Raw genomic sequence first — 11,813 nt, forward strand, 5'->3', positions numbered from 1 at the left:
ATTGAGTCTGCATTACTAAGCCTTTGACAGTGCCTCACCAGGCGTCTTCGCTTTACCTGCAAAGGCTCCAATATATGACCTACCTCACTCACTTCATGACAAGCTCCAGTTTCTAAGTTACCAGTGACAAACTTATCATAGAACATATCTTAGTGATGAGTTAGTTAAACGCTCTACCAAGATTCAAGTGACTATAACGGACCTTTATAGTATTTGAGCCGCCCAAAAACCCTTAAAAAAAAACCGGTTATTTATTATTTTTTTCTACTACTATGGGCATACCCTAAAAAAACTCGGATGGAGAGGTGTAATTTATATAAGTTCGAATTAGAGTGATAGATTTAGTTCAAATTTAGGAAGGTCGACTTTCGAAACTCAAATTGGTTGATTATAGGCTTAGAGATATGTTTCATAGCTTCGTAATAATCGACTTGAAAATAGAAAAAATTTGACAGATTTGAAAGAACTGTGAGGGGAAATAAAAAGTTACGGAAGCTTTCACCTTCTCTTTATTATCCATAAAACAAAAATCAATATCTTGGTCCAGGGGGGGGGGGTTAGAGGTTAGGGGGTATCATCAAAAATAATTGAACGATTTATGACTTATTCTATTAAATTTCTTATCTGAAAAAGCGCGCTGTTTCATTGTTACGTCATAACTGCAGATTGCTCACCATGTGGTCGTTACATTTAGGCCTCTCTCTCTTCCAGCAACATCTTAACTTCTATCCCAATCCATTCCATGGATCCAAATTTATTCCACCCTCGCATTTTTAACACCTCCGCCTTAATGGCTAAAATACCTCACCATGCATGCAATAACCTTGAAAGATTTTTATTGCATTATTTCCCTACCTTGGGTACCATTTTTTATATTGAACTTGGTTTTTTGTTATATCAGTGGTAATAACCAGGAATTCATTTAATTCTCCAATCATGATTGAACATTAATCAAGTTAATAGAGTTAAAAATCTTGCATCTCTAGTAGAAAACGTAGAAATTCAATATTCACGAGAAAATTGAGTAATTTCATGTTATATCTAAATGGTTGGGGACCCCGCGAAGACATAATATCTTATTGTTGGTTGGATTTGAAACAGAGCTCTATGTACTTATACCATAAGTTTATAAGATATGTTACGTGATAAGTATGACACCACCTATACTTCGTAATGCTAGAGACTTACCTGGCGTCTTCGCTTTACCTCTAGTCTATGACCTACGTAGGTCACTTCATGACAAGCTCTCACTAACAGTGGCAAACTTATGGAGGAACATATCTTATGAACTTATGGTATACATACTGATTTGGAATCAAACATAATTTTCACCTACACAATTTTTTTTTATTTCACTCCTAAAAACGGGTTGGAGTAACTCGAATGTATTTCTCTAATTTCAAATTTTTATTCTCACTATCGGACTAATCAAACATCGTAAATACCTCCATGTTTTTTGGTTTTTTTTTTACTTGATTTACAAGTCGGTTGTAATCCAGTCGCGTACTGTGAGAGGGTATATAGTTGTACGTGAAAAGAACGATTTATGAGGGCTAAATGGGCAATTCATTTCCAAAACTACCAAACTACTTAAAGATTATCTCTGTTATTCACTCCCTCCCAGATCTTTAATTTTTTCTTTTTCTACATTTTCTATCTTCATTATTAGATAGCTTACAATGAAGTTCTGAGTGTCTGTTTCTATTTTAATTCAGAAAAAATGTATATTTAAAATTTGGCCACAATCCTAAATTGAGACCTATTGCGGAAGTGTATAACATGAAATTTACATAAACTCATCTGCCTATGCAAAACTAAGTTTTGTTTTCAGTGATAATTACAAAATCCCTGTCTTGCCAACCCCTATGATAAAACGCTGCCTGTAATTGTAAATATGGCTTCAGGTATAGTCTAAAAAGATAGAGATATTTAAAATGGTTTCTTTGATCTAACCCGACTTTAATTGATTCCCCGATAAATTATTATTAGTTTTTTTTTTCTTAAGTTTCTTTTAAAAATACAAGAAATGGCGCCACCTTTATCTTAATGTATAAACCAGCAAAGTCTCTTTTCAAAGGATGAAGTCGACTAGGCTAGTCGTCTGGTTGCCGTTTGCTTTAGCCATTCATCATTTGAAATGTCTTCGTATTTATTTTTTTATTTTATTGTGTAGGCCTAATTTTATTGGAAATTTATTTAAATCGGTTTCGATTCTATTTACTCATACAATAAATTTTTCGGCCTGTTGAGGGACTGAATTTGTTTCGCCTGTCTAGTTCTCACAATAGCCCTTTCATCAATTTTCACACAAAAATAAAATTCAAACACCGAAATACTACTATTTTTTATGGTTTAAACTTTAGTTGAAAAATTGAATATAAATTGGATAGTTATGGATGAAAGAAAACGAAAAAAACATCGAGTATTAGATTATTGGGCCTTTTTTAAACGTTACTGCACACATATCCTCGCGCATTACGTCATAGAGAATAGTTTCTCCAAATTTCCATCCTCCTCATCTTCCGCATCAATTTTGGGGAGATTTTAGTTCAGTGATCATATCATAGAGGGCGACACTATACAGACACTATTTTTAGACGTAAGGAATTAATTACTATGTACCTTGTCAGCGTTATTTATATTATACGCGCGCCCTCTTTTCAATACTTCTTACTGCCAAGTCATAGTGTTAATATTTCCTTTAAACATATTATGACACGAGTCGCGGACCGTATGTGTCAGGTGTTTGTCAGTATTTAAATATTTGTGATCAATTAATTTAATTTAATAAGTTAGTAAAGCTAAGTTATGGCGGACGAACCTGAAAAGCTTAGTAAAAAGTGAGATACGTTTTATAAAACCTTTATTTTAGTTTACTTTCGTCATAATCATAACTTAACAAAGGCCTAAAGCTACCGGTGTTCTTAAGCCTCGGTCGCAACGTGGACAGTAGATGAAAAGTGAAAGTTATAGTTTTAGATAAAAAACCAAGCCCCTAAAGCTAATCCAAAGTTAAATAATGATAGTTATTATTCAGGATTAAGCATTAAAATGAGTAAAGTTGTCAATATTGCTGGGTTACGTTTAATTCAACGTTTATGCTCTCTTAACAACGGAAAGTTCTTGCTCTTGCATCATCAGCACTTAAGAAATTCTCTTTGTAATCCAAATCCAAATGCCTTAATGATGAGATGGGCAAATTTTAGGTTAGTTTTATATATTCCTGTTACATATTTGTAAAAAAAACCGGTAGTTTTATGTGCCTTTCAAATCTATAAACATTAGAAACATAAAAAGTAGTTAGAAATTGCATCATTTTTATATAACAGTGAACTAAAAAGGCGGCTTAAAGCTGAACAAAAGAAAAAGGAGAAGGAGGAAAAAGATAAAGTAAAGCATGAAGGATCTCCAGTTAAATCCAACAATGCTGAAGCCAAAGAAAAGAAAGTTTCAGATGAGGATATGGATCCAAATGTAAATTTTACGTTAGTAACTCATATTTAAATAAGATCCTAAACCTATACTGTAAACCAGGAATACTTCAAAATTCGTTCTCAAGCAATTATGCAATTGAAAAACACACCTGGGGAACATCCATACCCCCATAAATTTAACGTTACAACATCTCTAGAAGAATTTATTGAAACATACGGTGGAGATACTTTGCAACCAGGTCAAATACTCTCTGATAAAACTGTTAGCGTTGCTGGAAGAATTCATACTAAACGGGAATCGGGGGTTAAATTAATATTCTACGATCTAAGAGGGGAAGGTACTAAGATTCAAGTCATGGCTAATGCTATGTAAGTTATTAAAGGGAGGGTGAAGTAGAAAATCAAGTGATTTTTTATCGATTCTTCTACTAATTATAAGACCAGCCTGCATAGTGAAACATTCAGGAAATACCAATTCCGAATGATTTTAAAATTCAAATTAGGTTCAGATTTTAAGGATAACTTTAAACAAGGACTGCCGATCAATCGCGTAACGCCCTGCCTTTTCGTTAACAAAATTCTCGTGGCACGTTCCGCGTTGAATGAAATTTATCACGAGATTTGATAAAATTAGGCGCGCGACGTGACAATCGTGGCGCGAGACACAGAGCGTGCCACGAGAATTATGTTAATAAAAAAGGCAGGGCGTTACGCGATTGGTCGGCAGTCCTTGTTTAAAATTTTCCTTTAAATCTGAACCTAATTTGAAATAATTTTAAAATCATTCGGAGCTGGTATTTCCTGAATGTTTCACTATGCAGACTGGTCTTAAAATTGGTAGAAGAATCGATAAAAAATCACTTGATTTTCTACTTCACCCTCCCTTTAAATCAGGATGAGTTGTGTTTGGCATCTTAAAAAACCCTTATAAATTGCAAAAGGTTCTATGAATCTGAGGATGCATTTACCAAAATAAATGCCAAACTAAGAAGAGGAGATATTATAGGTTGTGTTGGTAATCCAGGAAAAACCAAGAAAGGGGAATTAAGTATAATTCCAAATAAAATGGAATTATTATCACCTTGCCTTCATATGTTACCCCATCTACATTTTGGCCTTAAAGATAAGGTTGGTTGGAGTTAATTTACGAAAGAAACCACAAATAATATCCGTATCTGTTTATTAGGAAACGAGATACAGGCAACGTTACTTGGATCTGATCCTTAATAACAATGTCCGACAGAAATTTATCACTAGAGCTAAAATAATCAACTATGTACGGAGGTTTCTGGATAATTTAGGTTTTTTGGAGGTTGAAACTCCTATGATGAATCAAATAGCGGGCGGAGCAACTGCTAAACCTTTCATAACTCATCACAATGAGCTCAATTTGGACCTATTTATGAGAATAGCGCCCGAATTGTATCATAAAATGATTGTTGTTGGGGGGATTGATAGAGTTTATGAAATAGGGCGTCAGTTTAGGAATGAAGGCATTGACCTTACACATAACCCTGAATTTACAACTTGCGAGTTTTATATGGCTTATGCTGATTATAAAGATCTTATGGTTATAACTGAAACTATGGTTTCTGGTAAGAATTAGTTTTAAAGGAGATTAATTTAGGTTACATAACATTTTACCCTAAAAGAATGGCCTTTTTCAAAATATGAAAGGAAAAATATTAAAAAGAATACATGATCTCTTATTACAATATAATTAGCATTTAATTTGGCTTATAAAAGAATAATAATGCACCATCCGCCATTGCTTTAAACTAAAGATGTCTGCTAGCCAGAACCCACTACCCTTACAGAATTGGTTGAATCAATCCCTTGTGGGTTCTGACTAGCAGACGACAGTAACAAAATGGCGGATGGCGCAGTAGTCCTTGATTATTTTTAAGACTAAATAAATGCTAATTATTTTGTAGTAAGAGATTATTTATAATCTTATTAGTACAAATAATTAGTATTTAATTAGTCTTAAAAACAAGCACTACTCCGCCCCCATTACTTTGGTGGCGTCTGCTAACTAGAACCCCTTACCCTTACCTGATTGGTTGAATCAATCCCTTGTGGGTTCTGACTAGCAGACGCCTCTAAACCAATGGCGGATGGTGTAGTAGTCCTTGATTATTTTTAGGACTAAATAAATGCTAATTATTTTGTAGTAAGAGATCTCTTATATTTAGAAAAAGGCTGTTCTTTTAAGGTATAATGTTATGTTAACTTTTCCTTCAATTATTTATTGGAATGGTTAATTCTTTTAGGAATGGTTAAGGAGATTACCGGGTCATATAAGATTAAATATCATCCCAATGGTGTTGAATCTGGCGAGGAACCATTTGAAATTGACTTTACACCACCTTTTAAGAGAGTTTATATGATTCCCGAGATTGAAAATGCAACTGGAGTGAAATTCCCTGATCCAACTCAATTTGGAACACCAGAATTTAATAAATTTCTCTCTGATTTATGCGTAAAGCATGAAGTAGAATGTCCCGCCCCTAGAACAACAGCCAGACTTTTAGATAAAGTTAGTAAATAATCAACAATCAATCAAGCCTCAAATACTTTCACTAATTAACAATAAACTTGTTTAATTAGCTTGTTGGCGAATTTATTGAAGAAAAAATCATTAACCCCACTTATATTTGCGAGCACCCTGAAGTTATGAGTCCCCTTTCCAAATGGCATCGTTCCATTAAGGGTTTAACAGAACGTTTTGAGTTATTTGTCATGAAAAAGGAAATTGTCAATGCTTACACCGAGTTGAATGATCCTCATGTACAAAGGCAAAGATTTGAGCAACAAGCCAAAGTATAGACGCCATTTTCTTTTATTTTAACGTTTAATTAATTAAGTTTAATTAAATTTTTAGGATAAAGCAGCTGGTGATGATGAAGCCCAATTAGTTGATGAAACCTTTTGTAATGCGTTAGAATATGGTCTTCCTCCAACTGCCGGATGGGGAATGGGAATTGATAGATTAACAATGTTTTTGACTGATTCTTATAACATTAAGGTAGTATTATTAACTAAGTACATTAACCTAAATGATTAATTAAATTAATTAACTCGCGTTTAATCTTTAGGAAGTGCTATTTTTCCCCGCTATGCGTCCAGAAGAACATGGAGCCAAAGATAAAGTTGATGAAACCATCGGAAACTCGTCACAAGTAGTTTGATAATAAAGTGCTTTTTTCTTCAGTGTAATCTGATTTTTTATGTCGGGTTTCAATTGAATAAATTATAAATTAAAAGAATAAGAATGGGGGAGTAATTAATTTAATTTAATTTAATTTTAAATTTTCATAGCGGCGTTCAACTTCTTTCAGGTATATCTCAGGTATATTTTCATCCCTGAAAGATTAGGGTTGTATCTTTGATTATTATTTTATTATTATCATTATTAGCATAAGGAAATTATCTCTCTCTCTAAGGGCCCAAGAGTCTATGTTACGGTTGAAATGTATGTATGTCCGATTTGGTCAGCCATCCGTCTCATCTCAAGTGGTACAATAATTGTATAGCCTAAACAGAGGCCGAGCGCATTCGCTGCAGAGTAATCCGGCATTGAACATTTTTCCCTCCTTCAAAGATTTCTCACGACAGCTCTTTGTGATTTTTACTAAGCGCGAATTTATACCTCTTGTGTCCGAGAGAGCTGGGGGTTTCTGGAAATTCTCTTACTTATTTTTTCCCCTCAGTCCTTCCTCTATCGACTACCAGCCTGTTTTAGTTTGATTCCCATCCGCTTGGGAGCGTTATCTCAGAGCTCGCGTCTAGACCACGACCGGCTTAGGATATCAGTCGTGGCTGATTTTGAAAATTATTTTTCTCTCCCGCGAATTTGACGAAAAATTCGGAAGGAGCCCCTATACAAAATCTACGTCACATCTAGCAGAACTAGATGTTTTTGCTAATAGATGCGCTTGGGCCCTTAGAGAGATGATCTCCTTATGTTATTAGGTTAGGGAAATTTTAATTAATGATATGATTACTTTAATTTCTTTATTTTGTTTCTTAAAACGTGATCGTATTTATCCAGTATTGATTTGTCAGGTGGCGTAACTCCAGGTTCCGTTAACTGCGACGGTGTTTTAGACTTTAGTTTTTTATTTAGGTCTATTTGTTTTCTCATTTCTTCCGCGTATTTTATGTTGGCGTCTCTTTTCTCTTTAGCTTTTTGTTGTTCTAATTTCTCTTGTTCTTGTTGGAGGCTTAATTTTTAAAGTAATTTAACTTATATTAAGATTTAAAGGGAGGGTGAAGTAGAAAATCAAGTGATTTTTTATCGATTCTTCTACTAATTACAAGACCAGCCTGCATAGTGAAACATTCAGGAAATACCAATTCCGATTGATTTTAAAATTCAAATTAGGTTCAGATTTTAAGGATAATTTTAAAGAAGGACTTCCGACCAATCGCGTAACGCCCTGCCTTTTTGTTAACAAAATTCTCGTGGCACGTTCTGTGTTGAATGAAATTTATCACGAGATTTGATAAAATTTGGCGCGCAACGTGACAATCGTGGCGCGAGACTTGGAGCGTGCCACGAGAATTTTGTTAACAAAAAGGCAGGGCGTTACGTGATTGGTCGGCAGTCCTTGTTTAAAATTATCCTTAAAATCTGAACCTAATTTGATTTTTAAAATCATTCGGAGCTGGTATTTCCTGAATGTTCCACTATGCAGAATGGTCTTAAAATTAGTAGAAGAATCGATAAAAAATCACTTGATTTTCTACTTCACCCTCCCTTTAAGAAGAAATTTAAACTTAAAATAATTATTTTTTTATACATTAAAAATTTCTGGAAATCTTCTCTCTCCCGTTGTTTCTCCTTTAATTTCTCTTCTTCCCTTATCCTTGCCATTTCTAAATGGGATTGTTTCAGTGATTCTTCAATCTGTTTCTTTTTTTCAACTTTTTCTAACTCTTGTAGTCGCCATTCCCTTTCTTTACTTTCGTAAGCTCTTCTTAAGATCAAATCTTCGCGTTTCTTATCATTAGTGCTGGGAGGTTTTTTGTTTAGAACCATTTCTTGGTATTTTATTCTTAACCGTTGCTTTTCTTTCCTCATATTATCTTCTTGTTGCGCTCTTTGGTCCTAGATGAAGTGAAATAATAATAATAAAAAAAAACACTAATTTTACTAAAATTTGCATTAAATAATGAGAGTTTTATGTTTATATTAGTTTTTCTTGGAAACTTAACAGCTTTTTCAATTATGTTTTGGGCAATTTCCAAAGTTTCTCTTTGCTCTTTTTCTCTTTCTTCCTTTTTCTTTTGACGTAACTTTAATTTTTCTTCCAAAAGATCGTCCTTTATAAATTTAAAAAATTAAATATTATAAATTATTCGTGTTTTAATCAAATTTTTATGAAAGAAATAGTCAACTAGTAATTTTTTCTGTTCAGCTTTTTTCCTCTTTAATCTTTCATTTTCTTGTTTCTGAAACTCTTCAGCATCTCGAAGGATTCTTTCTCCTTCCATCAATTCTTCCTCTTTCTCAATTATTTTGTTTCTTTGCTTTTCCATTATTTGCTGACTTACTTCTTGCGCTTGTCTGAAATAAACGATAAATAATTAGTGTTTAATTAGTCTTAAAAACTATCAAGGACTACTGCGCCATCCGCCATTGGTTTAGTGGCTTCTGCTAGCCTGAATCCGTTACTCCTACGGGATTGGTTGAATTCTCACAGGCTGAGAAGGTAAGTGGGTTCTGGCTAGCAGACGCCACTAAACCAATGGCGGATGGCGCGGTAGTAACCAACCTTATTCGGTTAAGGCGAGTTTCCCTAACTTTTAAATTTTCCTCCTCTTGTTTTTTCTCAAATATCTTTTCAATGTGTTCTTCAAGTTTAGAAAGATTGTTTTTCTCTATAATTTTCATTTCCTGTTTTTCTTTCATTTGTTGATCGCGTATCGCTTGACATTTAGCATTCATTATCAACTAAGTAATTTAAATAATTTAAAAGTTTAATTTTAGTATTAGGCCTACAAATGTTATCGGGGGTACTTTATCAAGTTGTTTGCTTTCGTTTTCATGTTCGGGTCTTTGGAAAGCGGCCAAATTAAGTAGCAATTTTCGTTCATCACCGTCATCAGTGTCTTTTACTGATATTTCTGACTCCAAAACATCGTCAGACTCCCATTGAAATTGCTTTTTCAAATTGTCTGATTTGTTTTTAATCCTATCTTTATCGAGTTTTATATCATGTCGCGATCTTTCTTGATGAATTTTGGCTTCATCAGTCAAACGTTGTAGATCGGATTTGGATATTATTACATTTTTGGGTTGTGGTTGGTCAGATTTGATTCTAAAGATGGAAGAAACACATTTAAGTTGTTTACCAAAGCTTATTTTTAACTTTAAAACCCTACAATATATTTCTAACACCGTCTTTAGTTACAATTTGAAGCGTTTTTCTTTTTGGAATCATGTTTTTTTGGTATTTGTTTGGGTTTTGTTACCATGACAACGGAACCGAACGGAGTTTTCCCGCAAATTTTTAAATTTCCCGCTGAAAGTCACGTGGTTTAGTGAGTAGAAAATGGCTGCCGTCAGTGTGGTGTTTCGTTCAAAAATGAGTATCAACCCGTTTTCTTTTAAATTTCTCAGGAAATTGGGTATGTTTTTACTTTAATTTAATTTATATGATTATAATTAAAACCCCATCTGAAGTTTTAAACTAATTATCGCGTAAAATCAGGTCATACGAAGCCTATATGTCAATTTTTAAGAAATTCATCCCACCTAACTAATGAAGAAGTTCGTCAAAAACGAAATAAACTCTTCGATAAAGAGCTCGAAAGACAAAAAGGACTTGTTACGAGAATCGAGAAGATTGAAGTCGATTATGTAGACCCGTATTATGGTTGTACTATGCTAATGAACAAAGATATTTCAACTCCATATGACTGTGCTAAACGTGAGATCATCAGTACACTAATAGGGTAATGGCACCCCTCTGCCTTCGACTGTATTAAGCTCTATGGGGAAATAACATGGGGTGCCATTAGTCTATATAAGCCAACAAAATGATGCTAAAAATGTAATTATTAGATGTAAATGAGATGCTACTCAATAGATCTGTGTTAGCTGTAGTTAATGGTCAAGTATGGGACATGCACAGACCATTAAAAAATGATTGCAAACTTACATTTCAACATTTTTTAGAAAATCGTCCTTTTGAATGTAATAAGGTAATAAGTGGCTGCTAATTAAAATTGAGTAGCAAAATTTAGACGTAAACACGTAAAAATAAAATCTCAATAGGCATTTTGGAGAAGCTGTAGCTTTCTAATGGGTTTAATACTGGAAAGAGCATTTAAAGATGAATATTTCATTGAACTTCATAGCTGGCCTAAACCAGATAGTAATTAAATTAATTACCTTTAATTATTAATTAACTTATTATTAAATTATATTCAATTATAAATAAACTTTTCCAGTATTTTCTGGTAGTTTTGTCTATGATGTCAATTTAAACATGAAAGATTGGACACCTAAACATGTAAAAAAGATTTTTATTTTTTAAGCATCATTATAAACTTAATTTAATTAATTTAAAATTTTTAATCTTAACAGGATGAACTAAGTGCTCTTACTGTCATGTTATGGAAATTAGTTAAACAAGATTATAAATTTGAAAGATTGGATATAGATTTAAAATTGGCGTCAAAAATGTTTGAGGATAACAAATATAAACTAAAACAAATCCCAGATATCATTAAATCTGATAATAATCCAGAAGGTACCCTTACAATCTACAGAGTTAATGATCACATTGATATTAGCAGAGGACCCATGATTTCAAGAACAGGTCAAATTGGAACATCTAAAATTACTGCTGTAATTATAATTCATTCAATTATTATAACATATTTCAACTCAAAAGTCATGAAATTTCCTTTTTAAGGCACATGTAATTGAATTGGAAGAAGAAAGTTTAGTTAGATTTCAAGGTGTGGCAATACCTTCTCAATTAAAGGTACATTTGTCATTTTCTTCATTTTACAAATTAATTTTTATTAAATCATCAGATTATTAATTAATTAATTAATTAATCATTTTTAATCAGTTAAACCCCTACGCATTTAATGTAGTGGCTGAAAGAGCCAAAAAATTGGTTAGTATGAAATTTAATAGAGTTTGTAGGTCTATTAGGCCTATTTTTTATTTTATTTCCTAATACAAATTTTCAGAATGAAAATGGATTAACTGGCGAAAACAGAGGAATTGAGGCTACAGTTTAATTAATATTTATCTTTTTAGTGTTCTTTAATTAATTAGAAATAAAGTTTTGTGAATAAAGCCTATAACACGTGTTTTATGCATTTTTAAATTTTCCGCGCCAAAACGCAATTCTA

At 33.1% G+C, this 11,813-nt stretch overlaps 3 protein-coding genes across 4 annotated transcripts; 2 read left to right on the forward strand and 1 right to left on the reverse strand.

The window, feature by feature from the left end:
* Nucleotides 1–2,681: 2,681 nt before the first annotated feature.
* Nucleotides 2,682–6,709, forward strand: LysRS (Lysyl-tRNA synthetase). 2 transcript variants are annotated; one of them, XM_089838156.1, is made up of 9 exons: nucleotides 2,682–2,840; nucleotides 3,330–3,474; nucleotides 3,535–3,803; nucleotides 4,376–4,562; nucleotides 4,621–5,029; nucleotides 5,708–5,973; nucleotides 6,045–6,257; nucleotides 6,319–6,462; nucleotides 6,533–6,709. In XM_089838156.1, exons 1-9 carry the CDS (start codon nucleotides 2,809–2,811, stop codon nucleotides 6,623–6,625), a joined length of 1,758 nt encoding a protein of 585 aa, XP_089694282.1. In that variant the 5' UTR covers nucleotides 2,682–2,808; the 3' UTR covers nucleotides 6,626–6,709. The 2 variants fall into 2 exon arrangements, with proteins under 2 accessions (XP_089694282.1, XP_089694281.1); XM_089838155.1 differs by lacking the exon at nucleotides 2,682–2,840 and adding an exon at nucleotides 2,893–3,206.
* LOC149677127 (cilia- and flagella-associated protein 45-like) lies at nucleotides 6,261–9,960 on the reverse strand. Its single transcript, XM_089838162.1, has 8 exons — nucleotides 9,825–9,960; nucleotides 9,460–9,760; nucleotides 9,215–9,393; nucleotides 8,838–9,006; nucleotides 8,655–8,762; nucleotides 8,240–8,547; nucleotides 7,442–7,660; nucleotides 6,261–6,800 (listed from the first exon to the last, which is right to left on the reverse strand). The coding sequence occupies exons 1-8, from the start codon at nucleotides 9,881–9,883 to the stop codon at nucleotides 6,731–6,733; spliced, it is 1,413 nt and encodes a 470-aa protein (XP_089694288.1). The 5' UTR covers nucleotides 9,884–9,960; the 3' UTR covers nucleotides 6,261–6,730.
* Nucleotides 9,944–11,765, forward strand: mRpL39 (mitochondrial ribosomal protein L39). Its single transcript, XM_089838164.1, has 9 exons — nucleotides 9,944–10,070; nucleotides 10,154–10,372; nucleotides 10,507–10,646; nucleotides 10,720–10,819; nucleotides 10,896–10,957; nucleotides 11,032–11,295; nucleotides 11,363–11,434; nucleotides 11,525–11,572; nucleotides 11,649–11,765. The coding sequence occupies exons 1-9, from the start codon at nucleotides 9,995–9,997 to the stop codon at nucleotides 11,697–11,699; spliced, it is 1,032 nt and encodes a 343-aa protein (XP_089694290.1). The 5' UTR covers nucleotides 9,944–9,994; the 3' UTR covers nucleotides 11,700–11,765.
* The last annotated feature ends 48 nt before the right edge of the window (nucleotides 11,766–11,813 follow it).

Source organism: Phalangium opilio, unplaced genomic scaffold (assembly GCF_054372755.1).
Source record: "Phalangium opilio isolate 3A_F unplaced genomic scaffold, DU_Popi_V2 ptg000045l_1, whole genome shotgun sequence".
NCBI lineage: Eukaryota > Metazoa > Arthropoda > Arachnida > Opiliones > Phalangiidae > Phalangium > Phalangium opilio.

What these genes read in the sequence shown, in the direction of transcription:
- mRpL39 (XM_089838164.1), top strand. Translation starts at nt 9,995, where the DNA reads ATGGCTGCCGTCAGTGTGGTGTTTCGTTCAAAAATGAGTATCAACCCG. An exon ending in TAGCTGGCCTAAACCAGATA is followed by an intron (nt 10,820 to 10,895) that starts GTAATTAAATTA and finishes AAACTTTTCCAG; the next exon opens with TATTTTCTGGTAGTTTTGTC. An exon ending in AAGATTGGACACCTAAACAT is followed by an intron (nt 10,958 to 11,031) that starts GTAAAAAAGATT and finishes TAATCTTAACAG; the next exon opens with GATGAACTAAGTGCTCTTAC.
- LOC149677127 (XM_089838162.1), bottom strand. Translation starts at nt 9,883, where the DNA reads ATGATTCCAAAAAGAAAAACGCTTCAAATTGTAACTAAAGACGGTGTT. An exon ending in GACGGTGTTAGAAATATATT is followed by an intron (nt 9,761 to 9,824) that starts GTAGGGTTTTAA and finishes TTCCATCTTTAG; the next exon opens with AATCAAATCTGACCAACCAC. An exon ending in GATTTCCAGAAATTTTTAAT is followed by an intron (nt 7,661 to 8,239) that starts GTATAAAAAAAT and finishes TTAAAAATTAAG; the next exon opens with CCTCCAACAAGAACAAGAGA.
- LysRS (XM_089838155.1), top strand. Translation starts at nt 3,052, where the DNA reads ATGAGTAAAGTTGTCAATATTGCTGGGTTACGTTTAATTCAACGTTTA. An exon ending in CAAGTCATGGCTAATGCTAT is followed by an intron (nt 3,804 to 4,375) that starts GTAAGTTATTAA and finishes AAATTGCAAAAG; the next exon opens with GTTCTATGAATCTGAGGATG. An exon ending in CAGCCAGACTTTTAGATAAA is followed by an intron (nt 5,974 to 6,044) that starts GTTAGTAAATAA and finishes TTGTTTAATTAG; the next exon opens with CTTGTTGGCGAATTTATTGA.